The following is a 20679-nucleotide window of genomic DNA, read 5'->3' as shown; positions in this document are numbered from 1 at the left end:
TCCAAAACCATTCAGGGAAACCAAAGCAGTTGCTAAACCTTTAGTGTGAAGACATAGCTGGGTCTGATTTGCAGCTTATTTTCTGCATTTGATAGCTGAAATGTCCTCCTACATGCACTGTTACTCAGGTCTGCAAAGGATTGTTTTGCTTTTTCACAAAAGTGTTTTGAAACCACCAGCAGCTTACAGCACACCTCGTTTCTCTCACTCTTTGTAACAGAGTATCTGTTTTATGCCATTGATGTTCAGGCATTATTACAACTCATTTTAAAAGCTTTACATTTTGTTTTTGAAGAATATAACAAAATCTGGCACTGTGATTCTTATAGATATTGTGTTCTCTGTCCTATTTTGCGTGCCTTACATTGCTGCTATGAAGGTGGCAGAGTAATCAACAGATCTTTGGTCTCCGATGACAATTTGCAGTTGTTGTAGTGTCTGCTGTGATGTGCTTTTCAGAGCCGCTATATATTAGTATCAAAATAAACTACATTTCAAATTAGGTTTGAACCAGGTCTTTCTGAACACATGTATTAGATATTAGAATACCCCTGTTTTAATGTTGGTGAAATTTAGTTTGCCATTTATTGATATCATTGTTGGTGGAACATTACTGGGCTTCTCGACATACTCGAGCATGCTGTTTTATTTATATTGATATAAATAAATATTTATATCAGTAAAAAAACTACATGGACAGATGTGGTGTTGCAGGAGCAAGGTGCTGCAAGCACTTTCTTGGTCATTTAGGACATTTGTTTGCCTAAGGATTTCTGATTTTGCTGCCCAGATCTCGGGTGTATAGTGGTGTACACTTCTCAGTTTGGAGAGGTCAGACATGGAAATGGCTCTTGGGGAATATGAGAAAAGTTTCTGGTTAATCAAAATAAATAAATAAATAAATTGTTGCTTTAAGACCTTTTCATCTAAAGAGAATGAGATATTCAAATCGTTTTTGTTGTTGTAAATGATAAAAGAAAAATAAAGTAAAAGTTATTGAAACAGAAAAATATAATTTCTGTTAAATTCAACCTTGTACAGGAAGTACAGGTTTATATTTACTTAAGGTTCTAAATATGAACATTTACCTAAGAGTTTAAAAATATTTTTAAATCTGTTTTAAATAAAACAGCGTGTTTTATTTCACCTGAGAAAAATTTCTACTTAAAACTTAACGCAAATATGAAAAGTAAATATTGTTCTTCAAATGTCTCATCTTTGTGTATATTAGTGATTCTTGGTGTAATACTTAGATGTACTGTAGATACTTAACCTTTTAAATACTTTTTCAGTAAGATATCAAATAATTTAATTTATCATATAAATTTAAAAATAGCAGTTTACTTATCCACAGATAATGATTGTAATTAAATCTCACACAATGGGTACATTTTCTCTATTAAGAATATCTTTCACTTAAAGCACTTGCATATATTTTTTTGGTGGAAATTCTCATGATCACACTCTCATGTCAATTATGTTTACATAATTGACAATGACAAAGATTATGATTACAGTAGATAATGATAAAAAAGAGGTACTAAAATAGGATAGAACATTATGAAGTACAGTACCTTCTTATGCTTTGGGAGGATGACTGAGACTGAGGATGAAGAGAGCTGTCATTTTTGTTAAAAGTGGTTGAAAAATACAGCTCTCAATAGTGTGCCTTTCCTACTGCTACATGTAAAGAGACACACAAAGCAAATAGCAATGAAAAGGAACAACAAAGATGGAACTCAGACAGGAATAAAAACAGATGTCAGGCATTTTAGAACTGATACTTTGCAGTTTCCAAGATCAACAAAACATTAACACTTCATCATTTTAGATTAATGTATTTTTATAAAAATAAGTCACAACTACAGTAATAAGTGAATAAGTGTCTTGTTGCCCCAAAGATTGTGAACTTACAGTTTGCAGCTGGTACTTAGTCTGCCCTCTATGTTACCTGCAGCCAGTTCCCAGTTCCATTTTCTCTGTGTGTCAATATCGGCATGGCTGTGCTGTTCTCAGGGGCTTGTCTTGCAACACTGCGGTGTAACAGATCAAGTGAACTTTAACTCTTTTTTTAAACGCACGGGATTTCTGTGGAAAGTAACAAATTGACTTGATCGTGTATTTTTTTTACTTGCATGCAGCCTTGGATTAACTTTGAGAACAGCTTTTTAATAACATTTTTGTATGTTTTTAGAAAGGACAAACATGCTATAAGAAATAATTCAAATGCAAAATAATCAATGCATAGATTTAAAATTTCATAAGAGCAAGGTTAATCGAGCTGAAATGTGTGAATTTAAAATATTTTATTAATTTGGTTTTAAACCTAAGTGATTTTTTAAAATCTAGGCCTTATTGATACAAAGGATAATATTAATATTATGCAGATAGTAATGTAGATATTCTGAATATGAACTTCAGAATACATACATGTGTTTTATGTATTGTGTTTGCTCAATTTATTAAAAGTTGTTTTGTTTTAAGTCTTGCATGTAATTGCTGTACTGTCATCTGCTTTTATAATTACTCTCTGTTGCTAGACTAGCTTGACGCTACACAACATGAACAACAATACTTAATGATGAGAATAATTAAGGTTTTACCTATGTTTTTTACATTTATCAATAAATGTGATGCTAGCTTCTGCAGAGAAATATTGTCACATTTCGCATTCTTTTTCTATGCACTGCAGTTTTAGAATCTTGTAAATCATTTACATGTCATCATGAAAAACAGATGCCGTAACAGTTGGATATGTGTTACAGTGTAAGGAGAACTAGCAATTAAAAGGGAAAAATATGTTTGTACATGCTGAAAATTTCTGGTGCTGTGGGCAGCTAATTTATTTTGTGATACAGACAGCACTGAATGCAGCATGCTGTATTCAGGATGGTAGTGGTTAATCGCCTTTGGCCCTGTTTTTACCCATAAGGGGAGAGTGACCCAATGCTGACCTTCTTTAATGTTCCGCAGCTAGAACTCGTAAAAACAACCTTGTCCTGTTGTTCACCTTAAAAGAAATTAATTTGTGCGGCGTCTCCGTAACAAGCTGCAGAGGTGAAGGATCAGTGAGTGGCCTGTGTTAGAACATGTAATCATGTTACTTGAAAATTAATGTCAGTGCCTTATTATGTTTATGAAACAATACATAGCTCAAATGCTGTTGTCGTTTAAAAATAGGTAGTTGCTTAATTTTTCCTTGATTACATGTTCACAGCAGCACTGTGTAATTGAAGGTAAAATGCTTTTGTGATAAAATGATTATGGTAAATTATGGTAAAATGATAGTTTTAGAAAAATCTGATCTAATTTAAAAAGAGTTCAAATTTAGATAATCTTTGAACTCCAGTGAGTGGCATCATTAAGTGAATTCGTCTGATATTTTTATTTTTGGATCTAGAGTTTTATTTTTAAGTGTCTGCCATTGTGACTCGACCCTTACTAGAACTCCAGTAGGTGGCATTCTGGTGATGGATGGCGCTGACTTAGTTTGTATTGGTTAATTAGACACGTTATTATGTTATTGGATCATGACTGTATTCACATTACTGAAATGATGGCAATGCATTGCAGCAGCTCACGTGAAATTGTTTTATATTGACAGAGTGTATATCCTTTTAAAAGCTGGTAAAAGCTATGTTCAGATTCTTTCATTTTTAACTATCCACTTGAATTGAAACTGCACGTCCATTATGCTGAAGAGGCAACAGTTAAAGTGTCAAGGGAGTTTGGTTTTCTGTAGTCAATAGAGATATGATAGCTCCCATCTTTTTTTGGCTGTATTAGCCAGGGAGGTGATGTAGCACATGAAATGCATGCTTTTTATATTATTTTTAACAGCGTGAGAGAAACAGTAAGTTGGTACCTTTCCCTTATGGAATGTTCAGTGGCTGAAGATGTCACCAAATTCAGAAGTTCAGCTTTGGTAGAGCACATTGGGGCAGATCAACATGTTCTTTCTGTTTCATGCATGTATTTTGGCACTTCATCCAAAGAATAATTATTAGGGCTGCTGTCATTTAGAACAATGAAGATTTTCATTAGTGGGGTTCAAGAAAAGAAAGTGGATTCATTTGCTGCTGGTAAGATAGTTCTGGCAGCAAGCACCCCTTGGTTTTCTAAAATGTGAGGTTCGAGGAGGCCCACATAATCATGGGAGTTATAAGGGGAGTTAGAATTCTGTCATAACCAGAACTGTCATGGATGACAACTGCATAATAGCTAATGGGAGCAGCCTGACCTGTGCTGTTGTATATTTACACACCTTTGTGTTGTATCAATTATTGCTTCATATTTCAGTGTAAAGTCCTGATCTAGAGAAGCATTTTTTTTTACCAACATGTTTACATGTTGCGCTGTTTCTTTCCCAATGTTTTCTTTTACAGTAAGGGTCCCAGTGTCTGAACTGTTTGAACTCTCATTTGTAATGGATTTAGGTAATAGGGTGCCAGTGGATGAGTGTCAATAACACATAATAGATGTCTCAGCCCTCGTCGTCAGCTAATGTCCGTTTTCCTTGTGGTCATGGGGTCTGGAAGCAAAGTTGATCACAAAATCAACTGGAAGTACATTTTGTGTTGTGGTATGGTGAACAAAAATACTTAAATACTGACAGTAGCCATTTTGTTTCCTGTGTTACAGGGATCTATTTGGAAATTAGAGTCTTTATCTGTTATACTTTGCCGTGTCCGATAAAAAGAGGAGTGGTATTGACCAGGAGAGGCAGGCCAGCTCAAGATGTAGTTACAGCCAACCTGTGGCTATATATAGTATAGTGGCCTCTATATCCTGTAAATAGCCACACTAGGAGTTAATTAGGTAATTTAAATTGTGTGGTGTAGTGTTAAGGCATATTATTTCAACTACAATTAGGTGTTATTAAAGATTTGTAATAATCTTTGTTGATTTGACCAAGTAGTTCTGTACTTCTCTGTAAGGACACTGAAATGTACTAACATTCACCTCTAATAAAAGCCATTATAAAGCTGTATCAGAGCTGAAATGTTTAATGATACAGTATATAGCACAGATGGACTGCATCAAGTCTGTAGTCTGTTTGTGTCCCAAAACCACGGGTCCAAGGTCACTGTTTATCACCCAAAAGAATATCCATCAATGGGGGATCTACAGATCCTAACCAATCACCAACTTGTGATGTTGTACCTTAAAAGTGAGAACCCAGCTCATTTTCATTGGTTAAGTCACTGGCTTCTCATCTCTCAAGCAGTCTGAGTCAGGATTTAAACTTCTCTCCTTTTCTGATGATGATGCTAGGCTGAGAGAGAGAGAGAGAGGGTTCTGAAAAATCTTGAGCCAACTGTTATTTTCGCCTGATCAATTAAATAAGACCATTGGACTTGTTTTATCAACATCCTAAATGAAGCATATTCAATACCAAGCTATAGGAGGGATAAACAGAGTTCTTCCAACTGTCTACCTGGCAGCTCGACTAGCATACAAACTGTCCACAGACTCAATACTGAAGTTCAACCATGCTTCTTGTGGCAGAGCTGCCCAGCAACGCAAGACAAGGTTCTCTCCCACTGCCTCTCTGCCTGTCCATGGGACACTCCCAGGACAGAGCAGCTGTCAAATCAGAAAACAGATTAGTCCAGCCAACTCCTTTTTAGCGCTAAGTTTACCACATCAAAGACATTTGGCCAACAGATCTTTGAGTATAAAACGTCTTTACTCACATTATAATTCTCGAGAGCCGCACTATTATTCCAACATGTTTCAGGTTTCATTCACAGTAGTAAAATAATTTTTACTTTTATCTGAGAGTATAAATGTGAGGTAATTATATGAGACTGATAAACCTATGAGGTAGACCATACCATATTATAAATGATGAATTTTAACTCTTCTTCTTGTAACCCCTGAGTGAATGTTCTCCTTGAGATTAGCATTTTGTATCACAGCAGATCATTTCACAAATATATTATATTATGTTTGTTTGTTATACCTTTGACTGTACATAATTATGCTTATTAGTTCCTAAAAGTCATCAAGTACTCTCACAATTTACTATTACAGTTTCTGATTATTACATTAAATTAAACCCCCACATTACTACAGCAGTGAAAGTTGTTTCTGCACATTCTCACATGGTTGTAATTAGGGTTTTTATTTAGTATATAAAGGATGTGCACAGTGTTTGTGGTAATTTATAATTCATGAGTGATGTTTTCTTTATTTTAAAACCTTAAAAAAAGGCATAAAGTAGAGCCTTCTGGACTTCACTTTAGTGGCTACTATGAATTTTGAATAGGCTGAGAATAGGATCTGTCACAATCTTTTAATGATGCAATCAATTAATGGTGAACAAACACAGGCAGAGGTCCAGTTGGTTGCATTTTAGCTAACACATCTTGATAAGGGAATGTTTGAAACTCAGACATTGGTACAGGTTTCAGACATAGTTTGCCCAATACAGTACAAATCTCTTTCAAGCTGTTTATTAAGGACTGAGTAAAAAATAAAACACATGACTCAAATAGAAAACTGAAATAATTTGACTTGTGATTATGAACTAAGCTGGAACAAAATCTATACAAGGGGTACCCCAGAACAAGCATTCAGTTACATGCATGAACATTGACACATGAACATCCCAACAGTTCCATACATATGAATTGTATGGAAAAATGGTTAGAATCTGTCGTACTTGGCTGAAATTAATTTTCAGCCAAAACTATAAATAACCCTCCTAATGTTTATTTGTGGAGTGTATCATACTATTGGAACAGAATATATTGGCTGAAAAACGTGTGATTTCTGAATTGGTGGAAGTCTAAACCCTTTGATAACCTCAATGTTGCCCAGTGAGCTGAAAGGATACAGACATTGTTTGATATCCGGGAGATAGGCCTGCTCAAAAAATGATTTAATTTGCAGAGAAATTTTGGTGTTGAAAGTATGTTTGACAAACACAGTTTATTTTTATTAGAGATGATGTACCTCGAGTTTCCCTGTCAATTGGATCGGAAAATCTTTGAAAACGACATAATGTTTCACAAATATCCAAAGTGTATTTATTTTATTTACTGACTTTTAGTTTTATCTGTACAAAACAGATAAATGAAAAACCTTGAGGTGCATTGATTTGGATGTTGAAGCAGGTTTCTGTACTGAAGCAAATATCTGCTTCCTAATCACTGGCTGAGGATGAGCGGTACTGTAACTTTACTTTTTTTAAATTCAGATGTATTTTTAAAATTAGGAAATAATAAATTGATAGAGTTAGCTGTAGTACAAGTGCTAATGTTCAATATCAAATTGAAATAAATTTGGATAATTCCAGAGCTAATGGGACAAAGGGAATTAATCCATACTTTTTTTCTGGCTCTGAAGATGCTCTCAGCAGATTTGATATTGTTAAGCAGTTGAGATATTTTATCTGCTTTGCCTTACTATTGTCCATTAAATTTAATTTGATCTTTTAAATCTGCAGTATACTTATTATTGTTTTCTTCACTTTTTTTTCTTTTAAATCTTCTTAAGGAAGTAGTATAATGGGAATCTAATCATATTAATTTATCCTCTCAAGACCTGTGACTTCATTACAGCAGCCTTTTTTATTTGAAACTTTTCTCCCTGTTACTGTAGTCTTGACATAATCCAAACATTTAGGGAATATGTTGTCAGCATTTTGTAGGTGAAGCACATAATCGGCTGATACATGGAACGAAATCTTATGTATGAAGGTATCTTTAAACTTTTTTCTATTTTTCTTCAGTTTTTAAACTTTAATTGTAATCAAACATATTTGTTGTTTGGTGTTTTTTGTTTGATCATATCAGGAAATTAAAGAGGTAGGCCGCACAGCTGGCTACAGGTGAGATGTGATGCTTGCTGCTTCATACCAACACCTGTAAGAGTGCTATTTTTATTTGTTTTTTGGCACTTATAAAAATAATCTCTTATGCAAAGGAGAAGTGTACTCTCTGCATTACACCTAATAAGGTGTCATATAATCTAATTCCATGCTTCACTTGTCAGAATGTGCTTGAAATCCCACTTCAATTTGGAGTTTTAATGGATCTTACACTTTAGCACTTGCCATACAATTCTTTTTAATGAAAATCAGATTAAAAATAATCTAATTAAAGTTAATTTTAATCCGTGCTATCAAAGCCAAACTCTCATCTTGTGTCTTAGTTACTTGGTGTCAGACTCTGTAGGTTTCCAGATGCACAGTGATATATGTCGACTGTCAGTCAGGGCTTTTTTTAGTGTCTCAGAGCTTCTTCATGTAAATATTTAGTCAATTCATATGTATATATTTTAGGCTTATTTTAGAACACCTGCACTACCTACTGTATAAGACAAAAAAAAGAACTCTGTAGTAAATTCCTGATGCTCTCTCACTCTGCACTGTTGATTGTTTTTAATCAAAGTTGTAATTTTTGATTACCTTTCAAATCCATAAATGTGTAACCTACCTAACCCAATCATGAAAGCAGCATTTAGTATCTCTACATGTTGCTGTTAATTTCAATCTTGTAATCAATATGCATATTGATAGCTTCGGGAGTCACATACCAGTGTGATATGAACTTGAACTTTCATTTTGCTTAGGTCTGGGAAATAAAACATAGTTTGTAAAACAAAGTATAGAAAAAGGGTAAACTTGGTAAAGGAGAGCTAACACAAGTCCTTACCAAGTAAGCAAACAGTTCTAACTATGCTTCATTTGAGTCCGCCAGGGTCATATGTGTGCCACTTGTAAGCTATACTTTGAAACTGTTTCTTTTTGTTTCATTGGTAATATGCATGCTGTGACCCTTTCCATTTTAAGTCTTAGGTTCAGTTGTAGTGCAGTGGAAAAGGAGACCGAATCCTTGCTATTTTGACAGCTGTGCAGGCTTCATTTATAATCTGTTCAAGTGGTCAGGTGTAACCATTTCAGAACTACATAAAGCTATTGCTGACTTGTGTCATTCTGTGGTCTCTTTGGTTTAAAATAGAAACAGGACTGAGCAAGAATAGAGAGTAATTTATCTCACTGAGGAAGGTGTCCTATAGCTCCTTCAGGTCATCTGTGGGATAAGGAAATGTATGATTATGGAAAGCTAAAGCAATATGAATGTTGTACAGTACCTGACATTTTGGGTGAAAGATTGAGAATAACCTGGTGTGGAGCAAAAAATTAAACAGTGAAACACGATTTTAAATGTATAAATAGGCTATGGCCCAGAAACAAAAAAAAATGAGATAAATACCATCAGAAATAAAGTTTCCAAAATCTGTGTATGGATTATTCCCTTTTGATATGATCTCCAATATAACGTCCAAAACCAATAACATTTTTAAAGGTTCCTTTAGCGGAGGAGAACCACAAGATTTTTACTGATTAAGATTCCTGAATGCAGCAAAATTGGAGAAGGAAGATAATAAACATTGGAAAAGGAAGAGACAAGTTAAGTAAACTTTGAAAATATTTTTTGATTTCAGCAAAATTGGGCTTCAGGAGAAAACATTTATTGATTGTTTTCAATGTGAACTGCCCCAAAACATAGTTTATTTACAGATCTAGCATTTAAATTAAGGTGACATTAATCCTGTACTTGATTGTGTCAATAGTGTTGATAACAAGCCAGCTGCTGTGGGATTTATTTAAAGATGGAATTTCAACAATATTTCAAGTCCTCTTCTGTGTGATCTAGCTTATTGCTTAATGATTAGTACATATTCTTTCATTTGACAGTCAGATTTTCACTCTTACGAGCTGGTTTCTCATAAAGCATTTGAACTTTTTTTATAATAACATGCCTTTGTGTATGTTAAAGGCATATAGTACAGGATGGTACTTAATATTTATGAATTTTCTAACTACTACACTGTACTATAAATGAGCAGGATTGGTAATGTTTTCCTACCTAGGGTTTATGCATTGGCTAATGGCTTTAAGCATATAACTCAAATAATTAACCAGGAATGTTTTTACATACATTTATAAGGTACAATTCTGTGCTGTATTAAGGTGAAGTTTGGGTGTTTGAGGGATCATGTTTGAGTTTTCTTACCAATAAGAGATTATAATGTGAGAAGGACTCCTATAAAAGTCTTCACTTTACGGACACTTTTTGAGGAACAAATTAAGCTCATATAACAAGGGAGTATTGTATTGAAATTGGTGAATGCATAAAGTCAGAATATGGGCAATATGTCATTTTGTTCTTGAACAAACTCCATACATATCCAGAGAATATTGCATAATTCTCAATAAAACACTGCTTTATCCAGAAGCAAAGACCTGAGTCATGATCCAACCTGTAGAGAAAGACAACATCTAGTAACATTTTACTATTTTTTCTCACTGCATTGTGGTTTAAATTTTTTTTGCAAAAAAAAGTGATAAGATTCTTGATCACAAACAAATGACAAATGTTTTAGCTAAGGTTTATAATATTAAAACAAAATGCCTTTTTACCTTGAAACTGCCATCATTAGTTTAACACTGTGTTCTATTTAATTAAATAACCTTTTTCATTGATTGAAGTGTATTTCAGAAATTGATGATTACCTTTTTTGGTTTTACAGCAGGACAACGTGAATGCTGAGATATCCGAAAATGCATCTTAAAAACATGCCCCTTCTCTGATTTTGCTAAAGGTTTTGAGACGGCAAGGACTTTTGCGCTCCACGGAGCCCATGTTATTCTGGCCTGCAGGAACAATATTCGAGCCACAGAAGCAGCAAAGTCGATCTTGGGAGAGTGGGTGAGTCTCACCAAAAACTACTACTGTTATGCAAGTTATGATCATTCAGTGTGGATACAGCCCTTCTTTCCTGTTCTATACAATCTGCATTTTAAGCACTTTGACATTTTCTGTTCAAAGCTGGTATGGGGCAATCTTGTTTATAGTCATCTTACGAATCTACGTATGTAAGATGGCTGTAAATTTTACTAGACTAAGTTATTGCTATGCTTAATTTTTTAATAATGTTAATGTGTTAACATAAGATATATTTAACGTATTATGCCTGATTTGAAAATGTCGTTAAATGTTTCCTCTTCTTTGCAATGTCTGCTTGTTAGAGCCTTTCGTATATCCAAAGCAAGTCGTTTATGTCAGGGTCATAAAGTATTGATTGATTGAAGTTCTGCCACTGTAAAGGGTTCATGTGGCGCTGAGGATGTTATGGAAAGTTACGTCACCCCCTTGGAACCTGGTTAGCCTTGAGTTCTGCTGTGAGAGGTGGCCTGGCCTGTTGGCAGAATGAAATTCCCCATGGTTCGAGACAGAGTTTGAGAGTTTGAGTCTGTCAACAGAGCTACTGTAGGACAGAGCTGCCCTTCATCTTGTGCCATATTGGCCCAGCGCTATGGAAACACGATGGTAACCTGTAGCACCGGCGTCCTGCAGAACTGAAAGAAGCAGATGTTTGTGACCATGTGTCTATTCTTCTATCCTCTTGTCACTCTGTTCTCTAATCAATATCCTACCTCTGTTTTGAGGCAGAAGGGATATAGTGATGAGTAATATCCCAGACAACTTAATATTGACCTTCATGGGAAAGAACAAGTCAACCTCGGTGTTATTAATATTGCTGATTTCTAGGATGTGCTCATTTCTTTACCTTCTTCAGACCTCATCAGACACGAAACATGTAGCATTTCCCCCTATTTCCTAGACATTCAGGGCTCGGACGAGACTTAAGAGGTGTGTCTAGAGGGGAGTCCTGAATGTCTAGGAAATAGGGGGAAATGTCAAAGATAATTTGTTACCAGCTGGAGATGGACTGGTGGATTTTTGCTGCCACTCTAGCTTCTAGCTAAATTGTTCTTATCCAGATTTTTCCACCAAAATAGTTCATTTTACACTGTGAGTCTTGCCTTCCACTTTTTCTGTAAGTCCTGCGTGTCTACTATTGTGAGGGTAAAGGAAAGTGCTCTTTGTAATAGCTATTGTTATTGGGAAGTGTAGGAGTAAGGAGTGCTAATTAACTTTGATTATTGCGCTAATATTATGGCACTTTGACAGTCGCACAGATTTATGACTCTGGGAAAATAAACAAATGAAATGCAGGTGCTGGAGCAGAAAGAATAAGCTATTACAGAACTTTAATTACAAGGAACCTGGGGCTGTGAGAGAATTAGTTGATTAATTACAGGATGCTTATAGATTACAGCAAATCGTAAGCATTTTAACCAACAAAAATATAATAAAAGAAAGCCCTTGCCAGTTTGACTAATTTACCATCACTGACAATACTACAATCCATCTTGGCATGTTTAACAAATGTTCTGGTTGCTGTTAGGCATTTTACAGGGACTTGAGTCCTCCGGTTTAAATAATGAATTTCACAGCTGTTTATTTCTGCTTTATGCCTCTAAAGGAGCTATAATCCAGCTTTCAATATTTTTTCTGGCAATTATAGTAATTTAAATCCTTTTGAGTAAAATAGGAACAATTTCTTACAACAGTCATCCATCAAACAATAAGTAAATGAAATCCTAAGAATGAATAAGTCTGACATTGCTGACAGTGTTTTAGAGGGTTCTTTAACTGGTCCTCATCAAAACCTAGAAACAGATATTTTGAATAACATTTTAAAAATTATGCAGTTAAAGCCTGTGCTTTTAGTCAATAAAAGATTTCCTCATAATTTAAAACAGCACTACAGTGCTGTGAACGGTGAAAGTGTACATATACAGTACATCTTATTTCCCAAGCTGTTGTTTGTTACATAATTGAGAGCTCTCCAAAGACTTGTGTTTTCCTAGAAATATGTTGTAAATTAATTACATATCTAAACTGGTGGTTACTAGCAAGATGTCAGAGAACTTTAGCTTTACACTTTGTGAAGGAGAATCAAGAGATAAAAAATAAAAATCTCATTTGAGATGTGATGGATGGTCAGTGTTTTTTCCTTCCTCCTACACTTTTAAATAAAGGTTAATAGTACATAAAGAGTCATTATTGTGGATCACTTTGTACCAAACAGCTTTGTATCTGCTTCCAGGATAGGGCTGTGTTTTCTGAATATCTTGCTTGATGCCAGCTGTTGTCACAATACCATTGGACTTAGGCAACACTCTGCTTTGTATTAAGTATGGGGACATGATGTCTATCTAACACAAAGACTTTTCTCCATTTTAAATTATGCTCCACATTTACTATCACCAGATAAGTTCCAGCTTTTAGTAAAAAATGTTTTAGTAAAACCAAAATATTAATTTAATTTTTTATTAATTTTCTTATTTTGATACCTTTTTGTCTCTAAACATTGGCTTTGAAATATGTATTGTAGCTCTTGTGCCAAACCTGTGGCAGTCACCTTTAGTCAGTCATTTTTGCTCAACATTGGTCATCTGGAATATTTCAGTTTCTTGCAATGTCTGATCTTTGTTAAATCTGCTGTTGCACAAGCCTGTCAACATTTTAATATGCAGTCTGTCCAATGCATCTCTGTTCTTTGAGAAAAAAAAATTGTTGTGCACAGAGAAATGTGGTCTTTATTCAGTGTGAGGAGTTTCAGATTATATAAATATTTTCACTCTGTGTGTATCTTTCATCTTGTTTGGATCTTAGTGCTGAGTGGTAGAGAACTTAGCAGCAATCCATTGGTTTCTAGTGTTAAAATTTGGAACAGTGTGTTGCTCTGATTTCAGTCAAATTTGAATGTAGGAACTATGCCCAATCAGTTATCTGTGATATCTGCATACAGGAAAGATAGTGTTGGGGATTGCAAGGACTGTGCCCTGAAGGATGTATGGAGCATGGTTATCAGAAAACACGTATCCTGCAAGCGAAACTGAGAAATGTACTTTTTGCTCATCCACTGCGTAAACAAGGAAGTAAGAGTTTCCTGAAACACACGATCTGTTGCTCATGAGTAATTGAGGAGCATGGAATCTGCCAGAAAAGCCTCGTTGGTTTGGAGCGCACTGCTATTTATTATTTTATCTTTAGTACAAATGCTGTGATAAGGCCATTTGCAATTATAGTGTTTCTTATGCACTACAATAAAATGGTTTAAGACAACGTGCAGAAAAAAATAGATATCTGTTGCACCGTAGTTCTGGATATTATACAAGTTGTTTTATAACTGTAAAAGAGCAGCAGATATAAGTGAGATTCACATTGTGTAATTGCAGAGGTTCCAGTCTTGTCTGCTGTACAGTTATTCACCATATTCCATATAATACATACTCTAGTGTGCAGTTGCTGGTCTGTCCAGTCAGTTTTGTGCTGTAGTGTTACCTGCTTGGAGCATCACATCCAAATGTAATTGGATGGTTAACAGTATGTTGTCCCATTATACAGTATGCAAATCCCTTCTGCTGGATAACATAAGGATGGTTTAAGTATTTTTTTACTTAATAAAATTGTGTTAATTATATTTATTAGTGAAAGCTGAGTGGCCCTAATAAACCTTTTTTAAATGAGGAAGGGTTCTTTTTGTAAAAAAAGCAACAGTGGCTTACAAGGTAGGGTATGTCAAGATGGTGTATTTTTGAACATATGAAAGATTCATATATCAAGTTTGATTTTTGGACAATACAAAGGAACAATTGATTTAGTCCCTCTTGCAAGCTTTATCTGGTGTAATGCACAGAAGTGGCACTTAATTAATTATCAGTATATTGAAATGAAAACCGCATTTCTTTAAAGGTGGCAGATTGATCTTGATTCATTTAGTGTTATATGCTTTTGTACGAGTTATACAAAAGTCAAAGTTTCTAAATGTCATGATGTACCTTCCTTCTGATTAATGCTGTGGAATACTTGAGTGTTTTGTGCCAGTTCCTGTAAATAATCAAGTGCTCCAGGACTTCAGAAGGTACAACCCCTTTAGAAGGTAGGCAACTGAATTCAGTTGTGCTTATTTCACTCTCCTTACCAGTACAAGTTATTCTGAACTTTTTAATTTAAAACATATTTCTTATAAATTGAAGGCCTCTAAGGTAAAATGAAATGCATAATTTAAGATTATGCATTTAAACAAAGGGTTAAATCTATTTTTTTAATTCCTTTTTTTTCTGCTAGCCTTGAGTGGAGGAAATGAGGATTTTGGAGTCCTGATTTATTTTAATCAGGAAGGAATTATCTAACATAAATCTCTCCTGGAGTAGAGAAATGGCCCTTAAGCAGCCAGAAAAAAAAATTATCAATAGTGTGGAAAAGAGGAATGATTGTCCCAATTCACTGCTTAATTGACTTAAAAGCCTAATGAAAAAGCAGCATAGAGCTGTTTGTATGCACCAGCGCTAACAAACACAACATTCTTTGATCATTCCTTATTTTATACCATCCGATTAGGTATGTAATTACATTATCTGAAAATAATTCACTTTTCCAATAGGCATGGCTATTTGTCAGGAATCAGTATTTAAAATACAAAATTTAAGGCAAATTCTTTTTATTGTTTTTTTATTTTTATTTTCATTTCGGTAAAGGCTAAATAAAGCCATCAGTGGTTAAACTGAGTGTGTCCCTGTAGTGTTGCTGATATTTAACCATGTCCATCTCCTTTTATTATGCCTTTTATTATACTTGTGCAGTTGCTAAAATGCACAAGGTTGCTCAGATATACTTTTTAGGCTAAAAAAGTCAGCGGTTCCAAGTATTCCAAAATATGTAGAACCAAATAAACTATTTAAATTTGTAAGATCTATGTACAGTGAGCTTGCATTTTTTTCATTCTTTTTTTGCTATGGAGAACCTTATTCCAGACATAGAAATGGTTTAGTTTTTCTCAACAATCTCTGTATAGATAAAACACACAAATATCTATCCTTGCTTTATCTCGTTGTTATGTTGTTGTACATTTTGTTGGAGGTAGTGGGGACTTTACTCTAACTCAGAAATGTCCATTGAGGTCTAGTAGACGCTGGCAAAGTAATCCCTCTGCTTCTATTCCTGTCTGTCCTTCTTGCTCATCCAGTTGTGTCAGTGGTGAATTTTAAGAAGGACATTAAGAAATGCAGAAGGGTAAGAAATAGTAAAGGTCAGTCTTCAGTCTAGATCCATACTAAGGTTTTGATAATCTGTTTCATATAAGCTTCTGTACGGTATATTGTTGTGACTCACAAACATATTTCAGTTATTTATTTATTTTTGCTATTGTTTTACTGTTCCTTAAAAAGTTAAATAGCATTAAGATCACTAAATTCTTATCTTTGTATAAAATCAGACTGAGATAGAGGACTTCTGTTTTTTTGCACATTTCATTTTTGAGCTGAAAACAAGATATCTTTTATTTCAGACTTAAGAGAATGTGTATGCCAAAGGTTTTTTCTCAGTGAGGATTTGCAGATGCTGATCGCTTCCAGATGGATAACATACCACTACTGGGGAACTTTGTGTATAAATGACATTTTGCTTCTTTTAAAGTTTTCTTTAAGATCATTGCCTGGGTCATCATAGAAGGAAAAATATAATTCTGCAGCTGTGAACATACTCTGAATAAAAATATATTCCTGTTAAGTCACGTTAGTTCAGAAATCAAATTTATAGTTTAACCCTTCTCAACAACTTCTCAGCACACAGTAACCTAACATTAGAGTAGGATGCTGCTTAATCTGCAGGACAGGGATCCTTGTACTATTGCTAATTACACGTGATCTGCAATATATTGAAACATGTATTATGTTTTTGTTTGATTTCTATTTGTTTTTGGAGCTGGTAAATACTGCATATTTTATTACAGTGTTCAGCCAGAACTCTGGGTCAGTGCATCAAAGACAGGAGTTATGCTTCATTTTATAGTGCACTGCAATGTAAAAAATCAACACTCAAATATACTGTAACAGTTAAGATTTTTCATGTTAAAAAATATAAATGTTTACCCTCTGATCAGTTTTTCATCTTGGCTTCTAATTTGTCTTTTCATCAGAAATATAGTGCTAAAAGGGTGATTGCAAGTTGCACACGTTTATTAGTCTTTTGCTGCAATGGGAATGTAAAACAGGCTTTGGCTACAGATTTGAGCTAGTTTTGGCAATTAGCTTGGAGTCTATTTACAATTTTATCAGAAATCTGATTAACATTTTAAGGATAATGACCTAAAAAAGAGAGAAATTAGAAATATACTAAAGGCCAAAATGAACAGAAGCTTTCATTAAATCTGTAATCAATGCCAAGGTTCCTCTGCAAAGAAAGAAAATTACAAAATAGTTGGAAATAAATTTGTTTTTTTAATGCATAGTCATGGGACAAAACAACATATATTTTCTTCACTTGAGCCATTGGAGTACTTTTGTGAAAAGTGGGTCATAGAAAGCAGTTAAAAAAACCTCAAGAACACCATGCATGGTTTAACTGTGATTAAGACAGAATAACCGTATTCTTGAATTTCAGAACAACTTTTAAAAATAGTTTTGTAAAGAGAAAGAAACTACTAATTATTAGAAACAAATCCGTGAACTTCTTTTCTGAACTGGGGTGTGTCTCTTTGTTCCTCTGTCCTAAGTGCACTGACTGAGTCTAAGGGGAATAACATAAGACATGGCTGAACATCTCTCTCTTACACAGCTGGGTGACTAAAACACACTATTAAAAAGGAAATTAACAAACATTTAATGATATCCAACATAAAAAAGCTCTTGACACTTGGGATGGTAATAAGCCTGCATTGCCTAGCAGGTAGAGCCATTCCAGTCATTATTATGAGCTTAATTAGACATGCCTGAGCTTGCTACTGATAAGTCTACCTATAAATTGTTTCTTATTAAGCCCACAGTAAAACCTAGGATTCTATGAAATGGCAGTCTTGAGTTCCATTATATGATGCAACAAAAAACAAACCCTTTTATGCCACTGTTGTTACAAGGAACATCTAGTTTAAGTGTAGAAGTTTGAATGAATTCAATGAACAGCGTAGTGATGTGCAGTTCAATATTCATTTTCACACCAGCAAGTATTTCAGTATTTTATCAAAACTTGGGGAGATTGGGGGATTTTAAAGGATGGGGTTATTGGTGTGGCTACAGATTGCATCCAGAAACAAAGAGGAGATATCAGACATTTTTTTTCACCATGTCAATGACCTTTATTAGAAAGCTTTACGTGGAACAGCATGACTGGGATGGTAAGACAATTCATAGTTAAAATGACAGCAACAGTTTTTAAAATGCAGCTATTTTTAAACTAAGGAAGGTGCCAGGTTTTTCTGGTTTGTTAATTTCTGTGAGAATAGAAATATACCAGGCAGGGCCTGTAGCTCAAGGAATTTTTACAATGTTAAAACAGATTATTATTGTAAAATCTGTGGTTGTGAGCACTATTGCTTTAAACCAAGGCGATCCATTAATTTCAAAGTGTAGAAATGTTTTTTTTTTTATTTTGACACTTATAAAGTTTTGATAGAGGCATCTCCTAGCTGCATATATGTTTTTTTTCATGTCTGCATAGATCAGCCTGCTTTTATATTGCTGAAAGTCAGTCTCCAGCAGAATTGCATCACCATCCACACGCTCTCAAATGTTTCGTACTTGTACTTATATAGAAAAGAAGGGACTAACTTTATGCTTACCTGGTATTCTATTCTAACACCTGCCCTCAGAAGTCGAATTTCAGCTGTCTCTGAGAAAAGACAAATGTTTTTTTTTCTATTCCAGTGAAGGAAAATATTTCAGTGACTGGAGCAGCAGGGTTTTTTCATCCTGCCCAGAACACATAGGGGATTTTTGGATTTAGACTTTGCTGTATAAATCCCAGAGAAAGCGTAAAATCATGTAGGTGGGGAACAACCTCAAGCCACCTGTGGTCACCATTTACAATACAGGCCAGTGTTGGGAAATGGATTGTGCTCTTGTAAAAAAAAATGTGCAGTTATTTTAATGTTTCTCACAGTTCACCCATTTGTGTAAATGCTGGGGCTTTCCACATGGAAAGTTGCTGCTTTATGATGTTAGTAAGTTGTTTGTAGGAGGTTCCCAGTTCAAATCCCAGCTCTGAAACCTGTTCACTGTGCTTTGCCTTGAACAAGTTATGTAATTTCTTTGGTACTGTGTCACAGTTGTTAGAAGTATGGGGATGCATCAGCAGGTGGTACAGTACATAGCTCACTTCCTAGTTTTTGTAAATAGTTTGGATAAAAATAAGCTGCAGTAAATGACAAGTGTTCATTTTTATTGTAACCTCTTTATCATTATTGATCTGATCTATGCTAGATTTTGTTCATAGAGGATTACCACTTGTTCCGTCGTGCTCATTTGGATGTTAGTAGCTCATTGACTGTGTTACACGCGAGCAGCTATTGTAAGATCAGAATCAGGTTTATAGCAATCTACCATTTATCATCGCAAAAGTAAAAAAAATAACTTTGTTTACACAGGGTACATACATTTAAACAGTAGTATTCACCATAAAAATGCAGCTGTGTAAATTGCAGATGACAATTACTGTATGAACTAGGTAGTTGTACTACAGTAGGGATGATGGGAGCACCAGTGATACAAATTAAGTTTCATCTGTTTAAAAGTCACAGTCAGAATAGAAATGAGAAGCACAGTAAAACTCTGCATTATAGGAAATGACTTTCAATAATAAGTAGTCTGCAAATACATTTTGTAATAATGTCCTAAAGCTTGGGAAAACCATCCCAAAAGAAATCAGAGACTTAGCCATACTAAACATTTCAGCCATCTTGAAAACATACTTTTTTTAAAGGCTTTTTTGTGATTGTTTTGTCTTCTGTATTTTGCTTTACATATTAAACCTTTGGATTTTTAATTTTAAGATTGTTGCTTTTAAATACATTATATTAAATAATTTATCACGATTCGATTTTTCATATTGGTAAAACAAAATCTAATTAGCTAGATTACCTGTATTAATTTGTATTAATGGATCCATACTACTGGACAACACCCATATTGATGGCAGGTTTTATATCCAAAAACTTCAGCCAGCTGCTTTGACACCCAACGAAAGTTCAAGAACTGAAATATTGTTGTTCTTCCTAGTTTTCACTGTAGAAATAATCTGTACATGTCCATTTCTCTGTCTACACACCATCCGAAACTGAGGTGGCTATGCTATTTTTTTCTAAAAACTGAACATTTTTTACAGAGCATTTTGATTGGCAGATTTTTCACTCAAATGGAAAAGGTTGTAATTCAGTTTTTGGTGGTGGTGGAAAGGGAGGTTAAAATGCAATGAACATCACTGTAATATGAATAAACGTAATATGAGTAGTCATTTGACAAAATAACCTTGCAAACTAATATGGATGTTCAGTACCTTTACATTCCAAGCATCTTTGCCATCCTGACAACATCAGTTAGATTGAGTGAAATGTGGCAGTTCTTTCATGGTTTCACTAAGGAATGCCTAAACCTCTGCTACTGAAACTTGCTTTAAAATGTGCTTTAGCTTAGACAGTGACCATTAGTTTGACGGCTGCTGTCAGACATGGCATTGGCAGACAAACAAACATCTTGCTCCCGTTTTCCACATTTACTGGAGTACTCCAGCTTCAGCTGAGCAGAGATGGCAAGAGCAAACAACTGTTACAGTGTGTTTTTTATAGCTCACATTATACCGGTGCACTCAGTCCCTGACATTTCCCAGCTCCAAACGTTCTGCAGGAATTCAGTGGGTCTTCGTTCACAAACTCTGTGTTGCAAACATGTGGCATAGATTTGTCAGCTTCATTACTGGAGTTTAGAATAAAGAAAAGACAAATATTTACATTTCGCCCATGTTTTACAATAAGATCACT

At 34.8% G+C, this 20679-nt stretch overlaps 1 protein-coding gene across 3 annotated transcripts in view; it reads left to right on the top strand.

The window, feature by feature from the left end:
* The window catches only part of wwox (WW domain containing oxidoreductase), a 379609-nt gene that overhangs the window by 13127 nt on the left and 345803 nt on the right, over positions 1-20679 (top strand). For all 3 annotated transcript variants that reach the window (XM_088614153.1, XM_088614154.1, XM_088614155.1), the window contains exon 5: positions 10618-10724. In XM_088614153.1, the coding sequence (XP_088470279.1) occupies positions 10618-10724 (107 nt within the window). The remainder of the gene's footprint in view (positions 1-10617; positions 10725-20679) is intronic.

The sequence above is a fragment of the Lepisosteus platostomus genome, chromosome 20 (assembly GCF_059453375.1).
Source record: "Lepisosteus platostomus isolate fLepPlt1 chromosome 20, fLepPlt1.hap1, whole genome shotgun sequence".
In the NCBI taxonomy this organism is placed as follows: domain Eukaryota; kingdom Metazoa; phylum Chordata; class Actinopteri; order Semionotiformes; family Lepisosteidae; genus Lepisosteus; species Lepisosteus platostomus.
Note: the sequence above shows the minus strand (reverse complement) of the source record. Positions and strands in the feature narration are given on the sequence as shown.